We start from the raw sequence: 14,017 nt of genomic DNA, 5'->3' as shown, positions 1-14,017 counted from the left end.
ATTTGGACTCAGCTCAGTGCTGGTGTCACACACTGCAAGGTCTGCACATGATGTCCTCGAAACCAAGACTGCTGTTACTCACTGTTCCTCATTCCTGGTTGTTGTCCCTTCCTGACAAGGCGTGCACGCAGCCCAAGCTGGCGGAAGCACGGCACTGGTTGGCTATCTGTATGCAGATTTGGCCAGTGCATGTTAACAGCTGGGGCACGTAGACGTGGACATTTCGAGCCCCAGAGACCGAGAGGGTGACCAGCTACACGCAATACCATTTTGCCTTTGGAGGTTCAGGAGTAAGGCAGGGGCCTTGCACAACTTGGCCCAGCATGTCCCAGTTCTTTTTTGAATGTTAATGGGAGGAAACAACAGCTGCTTTGAGCAAAACCCACCGTAAAACACCCTTTCTTTCTAATCAGAGTTTTGCTGGGCCTGATCCCAAGTTTGTGTTGCTGCAGTGGAGGTTGCTTGCCTCCTGCATGCAGGCAACCCAGCCTCTTGCGTTCGTACGGGGAACCTTGCCTGAATGACGGCACCCCAAAGACATGGATCTGTCTTGCAATTAAGGCTCGCGCTTCCATTATCCAGTCCTGAAAAATTGTTTTCAAATTTCATGAAATGCATTTTTGCATTGTCTCAATCTATTCTGTGGGAATTTAGGTTTGCAGGGAAATTTAAGTCTGCAATGACTGAATGACTGAAAGCACAGGTAGGGAGGAGAATTAGCAAGTTCTGTCTGTAGCAGCCTGAATTTATTAAAGTAATAACCTGGTGGGACTTGCAGATATGAAAACACTAGAGAAAATGATATCCAGGTAAAAAGGGACAGGTATTTAATTCTAGCTCTTTTTGACTTTCAAATTTTAATCATCTGGTTTGCTAAACTGGGCAAATTATTAAATTCTTTACAAATGCTTATTTTAAAATAATTGCACCATACTCACACATGGAAATAAATATACAATTAACCCGACACTATCATACAACCAATGTGATGAAAACTGCTGTACATGTAAAACTGATGGTGAAGACTTTCAATCTTTAAAGAAACACGTTGATGAAAATGCCTGTGCTACCTGATTTCAGTGACAAAGAACATATTCTTAGTGAATGTACAGGATCATCTTGCACGGTCTGTAATTACGTGGATTTCAAAGGCAATGACGTGTTGTAGACAGCAAGACAGAGATGGAGTTCTGCTACAAGTGGCAGCCCTACGCCACTGAGTACATCAGACAAGACTCAGTTTATTCAAACTGGGTGAACAGATACTGTAAGGCGTAAACACAGTCTTACCTTCGAACAGATTGAGGTGCGTGCAGACCTTTCACAGGCCTTGTGCACAGAGGTGATTCACACCTGCCATAATTTATTATGAAGTAAATGTCCACTTTTCTGCAAGATCTCTGGATTTTCTCCACTGTCCCTTTACATTCTGCGACGTTGGCTGGTTGCCAGTGGGAGGTTCTGATGTTTGATACTTCAAGTTTTCCAGAGGATGAATGTTCTCCTGAAGGTTCCTTTTAGTTCTGCAAATGAACTCTGCTGAGAAATGCCCTGAATTCAGACAGCATCTACAATTAGTACACCTGCCTTATGTCAAAGGCCATGCTCTGGAGACCTTCTGAGGTCTGCAGATACCAAAGTATCTCATGAGATAAACTATCCAGCCCTTCCAGGATGACAGCAAACGCAACAAAAGAGCATCAGGGCCCTTTGGGAAAGTCTGACTCTTTGACAATTGGAACTGGCGGGGTTTTATGGTCTATTGGTTTATAAATAAAATGGAAATCTTTCTTGGTTTCACTCTTCAGCAGGGAGGCTTTGATGTGGTGAGGAAGGGCATCTTTGTCCAGCTGCAGCCACTGGTCATCGACATAAACAAAGAGTCCATAGTCCTTGGGATGGGAGACTTCAAACTTTTCAGCACACTGCTGACTCAGCTGCTCAGCTGTGGTGTCATTCCGGGAAGCAAGTGTCCTTGACTGAGCACCGATCTCCAGAAAGGAGATAGAGATGAAATCCTGAAGAGAAACATGAGGATAAACCTTGCAGTTAACACTGACTTAGGACCAAAGGAGGTAGAATTCAGCCCAAAGCTCTAGCTGCCTAGGACTCTTAAACACTCCCAAATGTCCTCCGATCATTCTCCAATGCCCTAATTATTCTCTCCTTTCTCCCCTCTGATGAACAAGCTCTGAATCAGCAAATACTTAAACTAACTAACACTTAACCAAATCATTAGCCTTGTAAAGACACATAAGTAAAAGCTTTTTTCTGATTTGGTGAATATCCTTAGTGTGCGACAGTTCCTTCTCCCACCTTTCTACAGCTCCTGAAGAACTAGGAAGCAAAGAAGAAATAGACCAGAATAACAAGCCCAAACCCTCAGAGATCTGGCCTGAAGCCCCCCTGTCTCACGGAAACAGGAAAGGGCTGGCAGTGTGGTGACCCTTATAACTCCACTGTCACCCAAACAGCACCTTGAGACCGTGTCCTACAAACTTCTTTCCATCAGTAAGGAAACAGAAGTAGTTATGCAGAGGAGGCTTATTTACTAGTATCCTGTTTCATGCAGTAATGACTGTTGGGATGACTTTCCTCTTGCCAAACTCATGAGGAACAGAATCTAGAGAGGCCACTGTGGAACCTGTGTGTTTAATTTTTATCTGTGAAGTTCAAGAAAATTCCCCGCCATTTTGGCCAGAAAATACTCAGGTTCTCTCCAGCAGAAGTGAGATTTGCCGAATGTATAGACTATGGGCTTCCAAACTGCATTTATGGAGTATCACTGCAGACAACTGAGGCAGCCAGAGGGATGTGCAGGGGCATGCTGAACACATCAGCAAGCTGTTTACCTCTGCCAGGATGGCCTCGCATGTCTCTGATATTACCCCTCATTCAAAGGAATGGAAAGCAGCCCTTACGCTGCTGGAGGAGGTGGGAATCTTCTGGAGAAAGGTGGCATTTGCTCCTCAGCTATTATGCTCCACGGTAGGTACTTGCTATGAGCTACTGCCAGAGCAGCACTCGGGGCTGGATGGGTATTTGATGTATGCCATCCACCATTTGCAAGTTCTCAGATCATCAGGCACTGTTTTCACTGCAAGATGGGAAACATATTCAACGCCACACTTTCATAGGGCTCTATGGACTGTGTCTTCCCCTCAGGAGACTTTCCCTGGGCTTTCCCCTCAGCATTCACAATTTTCAGTTTTGCAATGTGCAGGCTTTACAGAACCTGAGCCTTTGCTGCCTCCCTGTGGGTGACAATTTGATCACAGGACATGGGGCTGGCAGGGCGTTCCGACTGCCTGGTCCTGCATCCAACCTCACCACGGCTGGAGGTCCAGAGCACCCATCCCTCCTGGGACCCTCTCCCACTGGTACATGAGGAGTTCTTTGCAGGGCCATACTCAGAGTGGGCTTCAAAGCTAAACAGATGTTGCTGGGTCTTCCCCGCTGCCAGACAGGAGAAGCCAGGCTCTGGAAGATGCTTGCCTGACTGACCCTTGGAATGTCTCAGGTTTTCCTACAGCTTTATGCACCTAGAAACCGCCCTCGCATCACCTGCTCACATCTCCTCGGCTTAGCCCAGGACTTCCCCAGGAGACATGGAGAAGAGGGGCTCCCTGCCTCTCCACTGCAGCTCTCCACATGCGAAGATTCCTAGCATACCTCCTTTGAGAACAACAAACAACAAAACAAACAAAACGAACAACAAAATCACCCTGCCGTCATATTTAAAATTTTATCATTATGAGGGGACTTCAAGACTTCAAAATGCATTTTGTAACACTTCAAACGAGGTGCCTGTTTTAAAGATTTGGAAATCTTGCACTGTATGTGCTCTTGTTTTTTAATAGTGATTTGGGTTAATTTTGTTTTAAAACCATTATCGTATTAAAAATTCGCAAGTATGGGGAGAGCATACTCATCTTCCAGGCTTTTTCCCTAGAAAGTAATGCCAGCTACCTGCACTGACGAGCGGGAAGCCCGGGCCTTGTTCAGCGTCCTCCGTCGCTCCCAGCGGTGAATGGAGTCCTGCACCTCCATGCTCAGCTGCCGTGTGACAGTGATTTTGTCGTAGTTCTTGATATGCTCCAGGGCCCCATAGGTGGTGGTTAAATAATAGGAGCCTGTGAAAGGAGAAGGTCTTGTATGAACATCACGCCAGCATGGGCCATTCATTTCCACATCCATCCTGCCTGCTTGTGCCTATGCAGTGGCAGTTGTCTAACTCTTGCACTGTCTGTGCCTCCCTGCTGACGTGAACCCAAGAGAAATGAGACCTAATGACCACAGTGTCCTCCACCTCCTTCTGCTTCACCATGGTGTCGCTGCCCAGACTGCTGAGGCTGTAGATGCCCTGAGAGGAAACACAGACTGAAAGTAAACTACTATAAAAGCTGCTTTCACAAACAAACCCAAAACAACGCCTCTGAGCACACGTGGTTTATTCTTTGGGGTATGGCCACCTTTTCGTTGTGTTTAATAGGGCCACTGCAACCGGTCTGTAGTTTGGGCTCCTGCGCAGTCCCCACAATGCAAGGAAATAGTAACAACCGCAGTGTACTCTGTAGGAGAAGTACCAGGCTTGGCTTCAGCCCCTTTTTGTGGGGCTCTAGCTACATGGTCCCCTGTGGGCTCAGCACCGTTAAAGGATGTCTCTCTCAGACCTGCGAGGACAAGTTACCCTCAACTCCCTCCATCTTGACTGACTAGACAGGGAGCCCAGATGTTTGACTGAGAGTAATTCCTGGACTGTTCAGAATTGTGGGATAAATCTTCGTAAAGCAGAGAAACAGGGGATAATGCAGTAAAAGCCCACAGCCAGTCCTTTTCCCTCAGAAACTCCCTGGCTGCTGTGGTGGTGGCTGCAGCAGGTAATAAATAACCAGCTGCAGCAGCCAGGGAAGCAGCTGGTCCATGATAAGAACAGGCTTCATCAACGGAGATGAAGATAAGCCCCGATAAGAGGACAGAGTGGAATATGAGGAAGCTGCTGCTTTGGTTGTGGGGCAGCCCCGTGTCAGGGCACGGCCTCAGCACCAGGTTAATTAAAAGTGCTCATTTTCCCTTGTTGAGCCTTCCAGGGTCAGCTCTGCTGACACGAGGGTTTCCTCTGAAGAGAGGGAAGGAATCAGCCCACAAAGCTGCTCCAGCAGCAGCAGGGATGGGGATGGGTCCCCTGGGCCCCCAGGCCTGAGATGGGACAAGAGGCCAGTCTTTGGCCAGGCCAACCATGCCCACGTCACCTGTAAGATGCCATGGGCCCCACCTCTGCATGATCCCCTCATCCAGGGTGCCGGGAAGACAGGGAGAAATAAAAATTGCCTGTCAGCTGGGTGGAACTCTATGTTTTTAATAAGTTTTATAACAACTGCAGTTGCCTCTAGATGGCACTTCCACATCGCCCAAATGTCGCACCAGCCCGTGGCCCTTCCTCAGGCTCTGATGAGCTCCACAGTCATTGCGGCTGGTTGCATAAGTGGTGGCTAAGACAGCATTTTATTTAAGAGCAGTATTTTTAGAGCACCATTACAGTTTGGTGTAGCAGAGGAGAGACCAAGACATTGCCATTTGACTTTCTGTTCTCTGGTGGATCTGATGAAGAATGTCCCATAACTACGCAGGTCTGCATACACCGAGAACACTCTCTTATTCTTTACTGTCTCCCACAATGTGCTGCTAAGAACAGGCTAACAAGCCTGTAAGTGCCACTTTTCCCCTCTTAAATATAGTTACTACCCTCCCTCGTCTGTCATTCAGTATTTCTCCTGCTCTGGCAGATTCAGGGGTACCCGTGATGGGATCCATGACCTGGTGTCTACCTTCCCTCAGAATCCAGGGAGGAAGATCTCCCAGTCCCCCATGACAGGAATTCATTACATCTCCTTTAAGAATTAATTTTTTTTTCCACTTTCCAGTATCTTCATTTCCACACAGTCATTCCGCATCATCTACATAGTCGTTCCCCATCATCTGTCCTTGCCTGTGCCCCAGTAACCATCATTGTTGTTATAAAATTCATTCAAAGTAAATTTTTAATTTGGAGGCCAGATTTAAATGATTTTGTATATTGACCTGATGTAATTTCACAGTTTTCTCACTTCTGCTTTCCTTTTTTCCCTTTTATTTCTGTGCCTGAATCACCTTTTGCCATTTAACTTTGAAAGGCCTAACTCGTTGACTTTTGCCAGTTCCCATTTTAGCCCTGCGCTTTGCAATCTCAGAGCTGTCTTCACTGAGACATTCTTTTTTTTTTCGTTCCCTGTATCTGCAGTTACTCTCAGTCTCCTTTCTGAAGTGGTTATTTAGCTAGTTTGATCTGGAACTCCTTCAGAAAAGTTTGACTGGAGTACACATTTGAGAGAGTCTTGGCATCTTTGACTTAAGAGAACTTCCAGCCAGCTTTGCCTTTGATAGCCTGAGCTCCCCAACCCAAGTGACTTCAGTAACCAGCCTGGAAGTGTGCCCTTTTGAAATGAAGAACCTGTGGGCAGTGTAGTCACCAACTACCAGCTTAGTTATGTCAGCAAAATGCTGTGCTTAGGGTAACATTTTTTCTGCTAACAGTTCTTTGCAGCAGGAAAATTAGCCTGTGCAGAAACCCCTCACTAATATGACTGTGTTGCTACGGCTTATTCTGTTAGTACTTAATTTTGCCCACCTCTGCACTGTGCTGGGATGACAAGCTCTTAGTTACAGACTTATACGTCCATTTAATATAAATAAAATTAATCTGCTGTTGTTCATCCAGGCCTCCTTTCTAGAACCTCAGTACTTACCAAAACAAAGCCTAAAATAAACCCTATTTTATTGGTTTAGTGACTACTTGGTGAAAAATTATCTGTGTTCCTAATTCAGAGTGCGTAATACTGTCACTGTTAGTAGCATTTGCTTCCCAAGCTATATTTAAGAAACTAAAGGCCCACAGTTCCCTGGGGTATTTATCCCTCTATTAGGAGAAGTCTTTATTCACATCCAAACACAATATTCCTCTCTAACCCAACTTTCTCTGCCTCGCTATGATACTCAGCCAGAGAACATTGTCAAAGGGGTCACTCAAATTTAAGAGTAGAGTGACCGTAACGATGATGTATGGCCCCAGGCATACAATGTGGTTTAAGAAATGTGCTCTTTTCTCATTGGAATAAATACAAGTGTCTGCACAATGGACTGCAGCAGCGGTTTAATTTTAGGCAAAGACCTTTTAACTTTTCAGCCTTTGGGCCAAGGAGCACTAGATGTCTCTGTTTAGGTTACTAATCCAGCAACTCAGTTCTCATTTATGCTGGGCCCTTGTCTTTCTAGCTGGTGTCTAAGGACACTGCACTGCTAAAAGCAGTGTTTGACAATAATTTTTTGAGACTCATATTTGAAAAGCTTGGCCAAAGCTTATCCACAAATCCTAGCCAGACCCTTGCTGCCCCACTTTCACAAACACTGAAGCCAGGTAAATAATGATTTCCAAAGGGAATATCTCAGGAGCAAACACTGTACTCTACCTTCCCCTAGCTGCAGAGCAGGGTCCATGAGCTCCATCATATACTCCACATTCAGAAGGACTTCAGTCAAGTTGCTGCGGGCCAACACGTACATAAGCACGGGAAGGAAGTCATCTGCACCGTACGGCTTCCCTGAGCAAAGAGAAACACATAGTGGTCCCAATAAACTCGCCACAAAGACACGTTCCCACACAACACTGACAGCTTCTCACCCAGCATGGCCTTTGCGGACTTTGGCTTACATTATCTGAAGAGTTAAAGCTTGAAAACACCAGCAAAGAAAAAATGCTGAAAAAGGGAAAGTCAGGTCTCTTAAAAGATAAGTGAACTTTCTTCAAGCCCAAAATACGAGTATGAAGATTTTTAGTGAGCACCATTTCTGCTATTCTTTAATAACTGGAGAAAGAGAAGCTTAAACTTCATGGATCACAAACCAATGACCATCCTTAAAGGCTGCCAGCTCAGCCCTCTGATCAACACTGCCATCAAGACTTCAATTCAGGTTTACAGTATTTGCAGCAAAGTTGTCTACATGCATTAGGGGTATTTATTCTCTTAGGTTTGCACTATGTGTGGGACCAAAGAGCAGAAAATGGAAGTTGAGACTCGTTTTTAGGACTGAGGACTTCCGTGTTTACGTTCCTTCAGAAGGCAAAACATTACACTACACGTTCCTAATTAAAACAGCCACCCAAGAGCTAGGATCTTTCCAGTCATGGTGTCTAGCTAAGAAAACAAAAAGCCTTTCACATTGGACTTAGACTAGTTTTTGGACTTGGTGTGCAGCAGGTGCTACAGGAACAGATCCTCATGGGCTCAAGACTTCCTGTGCTTAAAAGGTTCACATCAACAAAGTCAACAAAGTAATCTTTTATGTCATCTGTAAGAGCTCTTTGGGATCTCTGAGGACAAAAAAGCATACATGTTAACAGTCATCATTATAAATAATTACTACTTAAAATAGAACCCAAACTGAAGCTTTGCTGTATAAACCGCGAAGAACACAAGGATAGCTTTTCTTATTAGAAAGATGCTCTCACTTTCCACCAACATGTCATAAATTCATCATGGACAACCCATAATGGCAAGTTGCTTAACTGGCCTATCTTCCCAATATTCAGAGTTGACCACTCCTGTTAACCTAAGCCCAGATTGCTTAGGGCTGAATGTCTTCCCTCAGACAGTTTTCTTTACCTGAGCACTTGCATGTGTTGGTTTCATGGGCCGTGTGTGTCTCACTTCAGAACCGTTTGCCTCACCTCAAATAATCAAAGCTACCCTTGATGTAGCTTCAGTGAAATTATACCCAAGCCATTTTTGGCCCGTAGTCCACATGCCCTTCCATGGTAGGGCATAAATTCCTATTTGTCAAATGTTCCCACTGACTTATTTCAAATCTTTGCCATGAGTCAGCTTTCCTTTTTTGTCATTCATAGCTGATGCAGATTGTCCACTGGCAAAGAAAGATATTCTTCTGCAGCCTCAAATAAACATGAGATTAGCCGCTGATTAAAAAAAAAATAATGTGGCTTTAAAATAAACCCAGTAATATATCTAGTAAACAGAGAGTTGATCCAGTTAAAACAAAGTGTTGGAGTATGAGAGATTGTCAGAGCTGTAATTCAGACTGTTTCTAACAGAGTCCGCACATGCCACAACGTAGACAATTTATTTAATGAAAGCTGGATTAACGCTTTCAATTCTGTTTGCTTTGTTATGGCTGCCTTTAGTTAAATGACACAGCCTTAAGTCTTCAACCAAACTATAAAAGGACTGCGTTGTTTCATTAACATCTGGATGGGCATTTTGTATGTCTGTTGTTGACTTGGCTTATGTCTCTGTGAAAGCTTCAGCTCTGTGAATTGTCCAATTCGTTACTGTTATATATATTACCTTAATACAAGCAGCTTAGTATTACAGCTATTTAGTATTACCTAGCAAAAAAAGATGACACAACTGAGACATGAAAGGTTACTAGAAAAACTGCACAGAGAAAAGCCCTATTCTCCTTTTGACCTGAGTAAATCAGATGCCAACAGAGTTAGTTCTGTATAAAACTAGTGTAAAGGAAGATGAAGTACCAGAGAGTTTGCTAGGCTCATTTTTTCCCTTCTTTAAAAACTTTTTCTTTATGATGTAGTAGTTACTGACCAGTGGCATGGATTGGGTGCTTCATTTCCTGAACCCCCAAGGGATTTTCAGTGCAACACCAATAGCAGAATTTTCTCTTCCCTGCCTCTTCTTTACCATGACTATTCCATGTTGTGTCTCTCCAAGAAAGTTGCTACTTCACAACATGAATTCCTACCCACTGGAAAAACAATGCTGTGTTTTGTTTTTTTTTTTTTTTAATATAAAATGTCACTGAAGGAGATCACCAGCCAGCCAACAGCCAGACAACCAATGTAGAGGGGAAACAGCAACTTGGAACTATTTCCACGTCCCCAGCCATTCACTTCTAGTGTCAAATGAAATGAAAGTTAGAGGACACTTTTCAAGAACTCCTCCAGAACCTATTTCTTTTTTATTGACTGAGAAGCAGGCACCAAGTCAATTGTTATTCATTGCTGTCTATATCATATCTATAAGCTGAGTTAGCCGCTTTGCCCACCAGCCCTTGTTATAAACCCTTCTCAACTTTAAGATTTCAGAGAAATATTATTGGACTCCCAGCTGTTTATATGACTTAAATATGAAAATCTGATACGCAGTTTCTTTTTGATTATTAAACTCAGAATAGGGATGTCTGACTGCAATAATGCAAAGAATTCTTATTCTCCATATGCTGTATGCTCATAACCTGCATAAATTACTAGACATAATTTTAGTCCACTTGTGGGAATATGAAACCTGATTCTTAAATACCCACATCTCTACCTAAAGCTGAAGTCAGCAGGAGCTGTAAGAAAAGCAAAGCTAATTATCAAGGATCTTAGCTCTGACTCCATGTGTTGCCACAAACTTCCAGTGTTGCCTAGGGTAGCTCAGGCATGGTATATTGTGTCTACTCCTTGTAGGCATCGCAACACTTTCTCTCCACTGACTGCATACGGAGTCAAGGATAGGTGCCTGAGAGGCCAGGAGCCTGAACCTCCCCTTGTTCTCCTGGCCTTGGATGTCACAGCAGACTAGCTTAGTCCCACACAGGGACTGGCTTAGACACGTACAGCCGGCAGACCAAGTACGGCCCTGAGATGCCCTGTGTCTCAGTTCATCCATGGGGATAATAGGTGGTGTCAGCAACTCGAATATGGCCAGACGCAGGAGGCACAAAGATATATGAAACAATGCCTGTGAACCAAGACACCCAGGAGGTTGGTGCTGCTCAGCATCCTGCAACCCACATGCTCCCTGCACCACGAAAGGCACCAGGACACCAACCAGCGTCCATCCAGGGGCTGCAGCAGGGATGTCCTCCCTAGGCTGCTGCCTCCTCAGCTCCACTCTCATTCTGGGCCAGAGCCAAGGTCCCAGACCTGCGTGTCTAACTCCATCTGTGGTCTCTCACAGAGGGGTAAGTTTACAGCTGACAGAGTTAAATCTAGCTCTGACTCTGCCAGTGGTCTCAGTGACACTGGGACTGAGCTTGTTTGTTCAAGGTGGTGGTGCCCTACTCCAGATATGACTTGCTTGCTTTATTTCCTCCTCTTCCCTGCAGGATCAGGAAACATTTATTTCATAAATATCTATAAGAAGCTTAAAATAAGCTTTCTCTACTGCCACAAACTCATCCTATTATGTTTATAGCACAGCAAATACAACGTCAGCTCCTGGCTGGCATGCAGTGCTTGAATAGAACGGGTATTAATTAAATACACGATTTAAAGCAACTGGAATTCTGCCCAAGCCTCCATAAAGAAATTACAGACTATTTTAACACACTCATGCATTTCTTTTCCCTCCATGTATATTCTGACAACCAGCAAACAATGATGATGCTCTGCACCTTGCTCTAATATTTTACAAACACTGGCATGATGTCTAGCAGCAGCTCTCCAGGAAATATGAATTTTAGCCTCAGTTTATAGGTGGGAAACCTGAGGTACAGAAAGATTAACTGAGATTTGTTCAAGATCACAAGAAAAGATTATGACCATCCTTCCACTCACTAGCATTTTGCTGTCTCTTGTCTATCTCATACTGCTTCAGCAAGGTTCGATTTATGGTGTAGTTGAATTAAGAGAGTTAATACATGCAGGCAGCATGAATCCATTTCAAAAACATGTTTTACAGATCAGAGGAATTTGTTCCCCTTGAAAAATTTGAACTGGCTCTTTAATTCAAATATAGAAATTGTGCTAGCCAGAAAAAAGATATAATCTCTAGTCCATCAGCCTTCCTTAATAGTAACTTAAATACAAATATCCTCTTCCTAAAGATAACAAAGCAAAACTGTTATGTATAGATTTATTTTCCTTCTCAGAAGTGAGATGTGATAATGAACAGCGTGGTGGGATTTCTTTGACTTAGTTTTAGGAGCTTCTAGCATCAGTTCTATACTGGCTGCTGAGGTATTTGAGGCCATGTTCCTGTTCACAAGCTCAGCTATCCCACTGAAGGAACACTGCTTCCTGCCCACACCTTTGTCAACTGCACAGCCATATAGGAGTGCATCAGGGCCACTAATATCCAGCTGCTCAGTTCTACAGGGGATGACAAACTTCATCCTAAAAGCTAGGGAAGAGAAAGATTCCAATGGCATATACGTCCTACCTATCATCTCTTTCCAAAAGCAGACTATGATTAGCCATGCAAAACTAGGCAATAGAAATCATTAAATCAGATGTTTAGGGCCAGTCACCTAGCCGACTCCATCGCTAGTACAGAATTGGTTTTGAACTATATACTCCCACTCCCCATGCAGTTCAAAGATACTCCAAAAATGAAGCTTCATAACCTTAGGCAGTCCACAAGTTAAAAATGTTGCAGTAAGAAGATCGTTCCTGTGTTCATTCTTCTTGAATCTCCTTAGAAAGCAGTCTCCCCATCTTTCAAACTTTCAATTTAACCTTAAAGCCTTTCCGTCCCTGATCTTCTCTCCTCATGGACTGACCAAGCTTGGCCTGTTTGTCTCACACAGCATTTCTTCATACACCAATGCCTACTTCTCCTCTATTTTTGCTTTTCCATCAGTTCTCTTCCACAGAGCGGTAGCTCCCAGGTAGCACAAGGCTGGGAGCTCGAGGCTTACCATTGCCAGCAAACACCACACATATTGCAGATTTGCATCTCGTTTATCACTCCACAAGTGTCACTTATGTTTTTAACAGACCAAAAAGCAGAGATTCTCATTCTACTCCTGCCACACAATATGCCTTTGACATTTTGTCTGAGTAAAGGTATTTCTGAAAGATAAATAATAGGCATTTTTTTTCCACATAAGATTACAGTGCTTCTATATAAATCAGCTATGTGCCCAACTCTCCCTGTGGGTATTGTGGCATGCCTTCCAAATGTAGGAGCAGTCAGAGAGTTGGGAGCTTACAGCTCCCCAGGAGTCCTGCCTCTTACTTTTTCTAGTGCACAGAGGAAAAAATGCCAGCCAGTTTGTGAGGGGTGGGCTGGGTTTCCAAACTCTTGTTTTTCTATTCTTTTAATGCATATTATTCTTACTAACTACTCCTAGCATTTTTAGCAGCCAGGTTACGTCTTTTTAGATTGTATGTTACATTCTTGGAGGCGTATGTTGCTGTGATTTAAGTTTGCATAGAACTTGGAAAACCTCAGTGAGACACTGTAATGCTATCCTAATTGTCCTTTTGGGGAGGATTCACTTACTAATACCACTGCCTACACTGTACATGTGAACATTTGAACCAGCACCCCTAAACTCCTTTTATAGCCAGTGATAAACTAATCAATGTCATCAGTGGAGTTCGTCATGAGTCATCTCACCCTAAAGCAGACACCTACATTGAGCCAGATGAATCAACTGAGTTCCATCAACTAAGTCCCTGCTGTCTATAATGAGAAGCTAGACATGTTACCCATCTGTGGCTACCTACAGCTAGATGTAGCTGTAGATGACTCCTACTTCAACATAGGTCTATATCTTGTAGTTGTACTCAGAGGTCTGTTGGGAGAAAGGTATTTGACAAAGACTGTGAACTTGTCTTCCTGATTCCTCATGATGAATCAGATCCACAAGTTGAGATTGGCTTCAACTGGAGGGAGAAATGTTAGTTTAAACCAGCTGAGGATCTGACCCATTCAGTTCATAGTCTAACTATCAGGGGGTTCAACTGCAGCCAATTTTTCAGGCAGATTTTTTCATATAGTATGAATTGCAATTAAACCAGAGAACTCCTTTCTAAAATGGCCTGATACACATGGAGTCAGTCAGCAACGACTTCAAAGTTTCGTGACTCTTTCAGCAGTGCAAAGATGGGCACTACTACAGGCATAGATGTTCCTGCGTAAGCCTATCCTTAGTTTTAAAGAGAACTTGTTAGCTGTTGAGACACCCTGGCCAAGCTTGGACTACTGTACAAGGGCCTTAAAATGTTAAAAAA

General features: G+C 43.8%; 1 protein-coding gene across 1 annotated transcript in view; it reads right to left on the bottom strand.

Annotated features, from left to right (window-relative positions):
- Positions 1-1,700: 1,700 nt before the first annotated feature.
- The window catches only part of RIN3 (Ras and Rab interactor 3), a 50,127-nt gene continuing 37,810 nt past the window's right edge, over positions 1,701-14,017 (bottom strand). The window contains exons 8-10 of the mRNA XM_009895477.1: positions 7,506-7,637; positions 3,970-4,133; positions 1,701-2,018 (exon numbers count right to left, since the gene is read on the bottom strand). Of these exons, the coding sequence (XP_009893779.1) occupies positions 1,701-2,018; positions 3,970-4,133; positions 7,506-7,637 (614 nt within the window). The remainder of the gene's footprint in view (positions 2,019-3,969; positions 4,134-7,505; positions 7,638-14,017) is intronic.

This window comes from Charadrius vociferus, unplaced genomic scaffold (assembly GCF_000708025.1).
Source record: "Charadrius vociferus isolate BGI_N301 unplaced genomic scaffold, ASM70802v2 scaffold140, whole genome shotgun sequence".
Classification (NCBI taxonomy): Eukaryota; Metazoa; Chordata; class Aves; order Charadriiformes; family Charadriidae; genus Charadrius; species Charadrius vociferus.
Note: the sequence above shows the minus strand (reverse complement) of the source record. Positions and strands in the feature narration are given on the sequence as shown.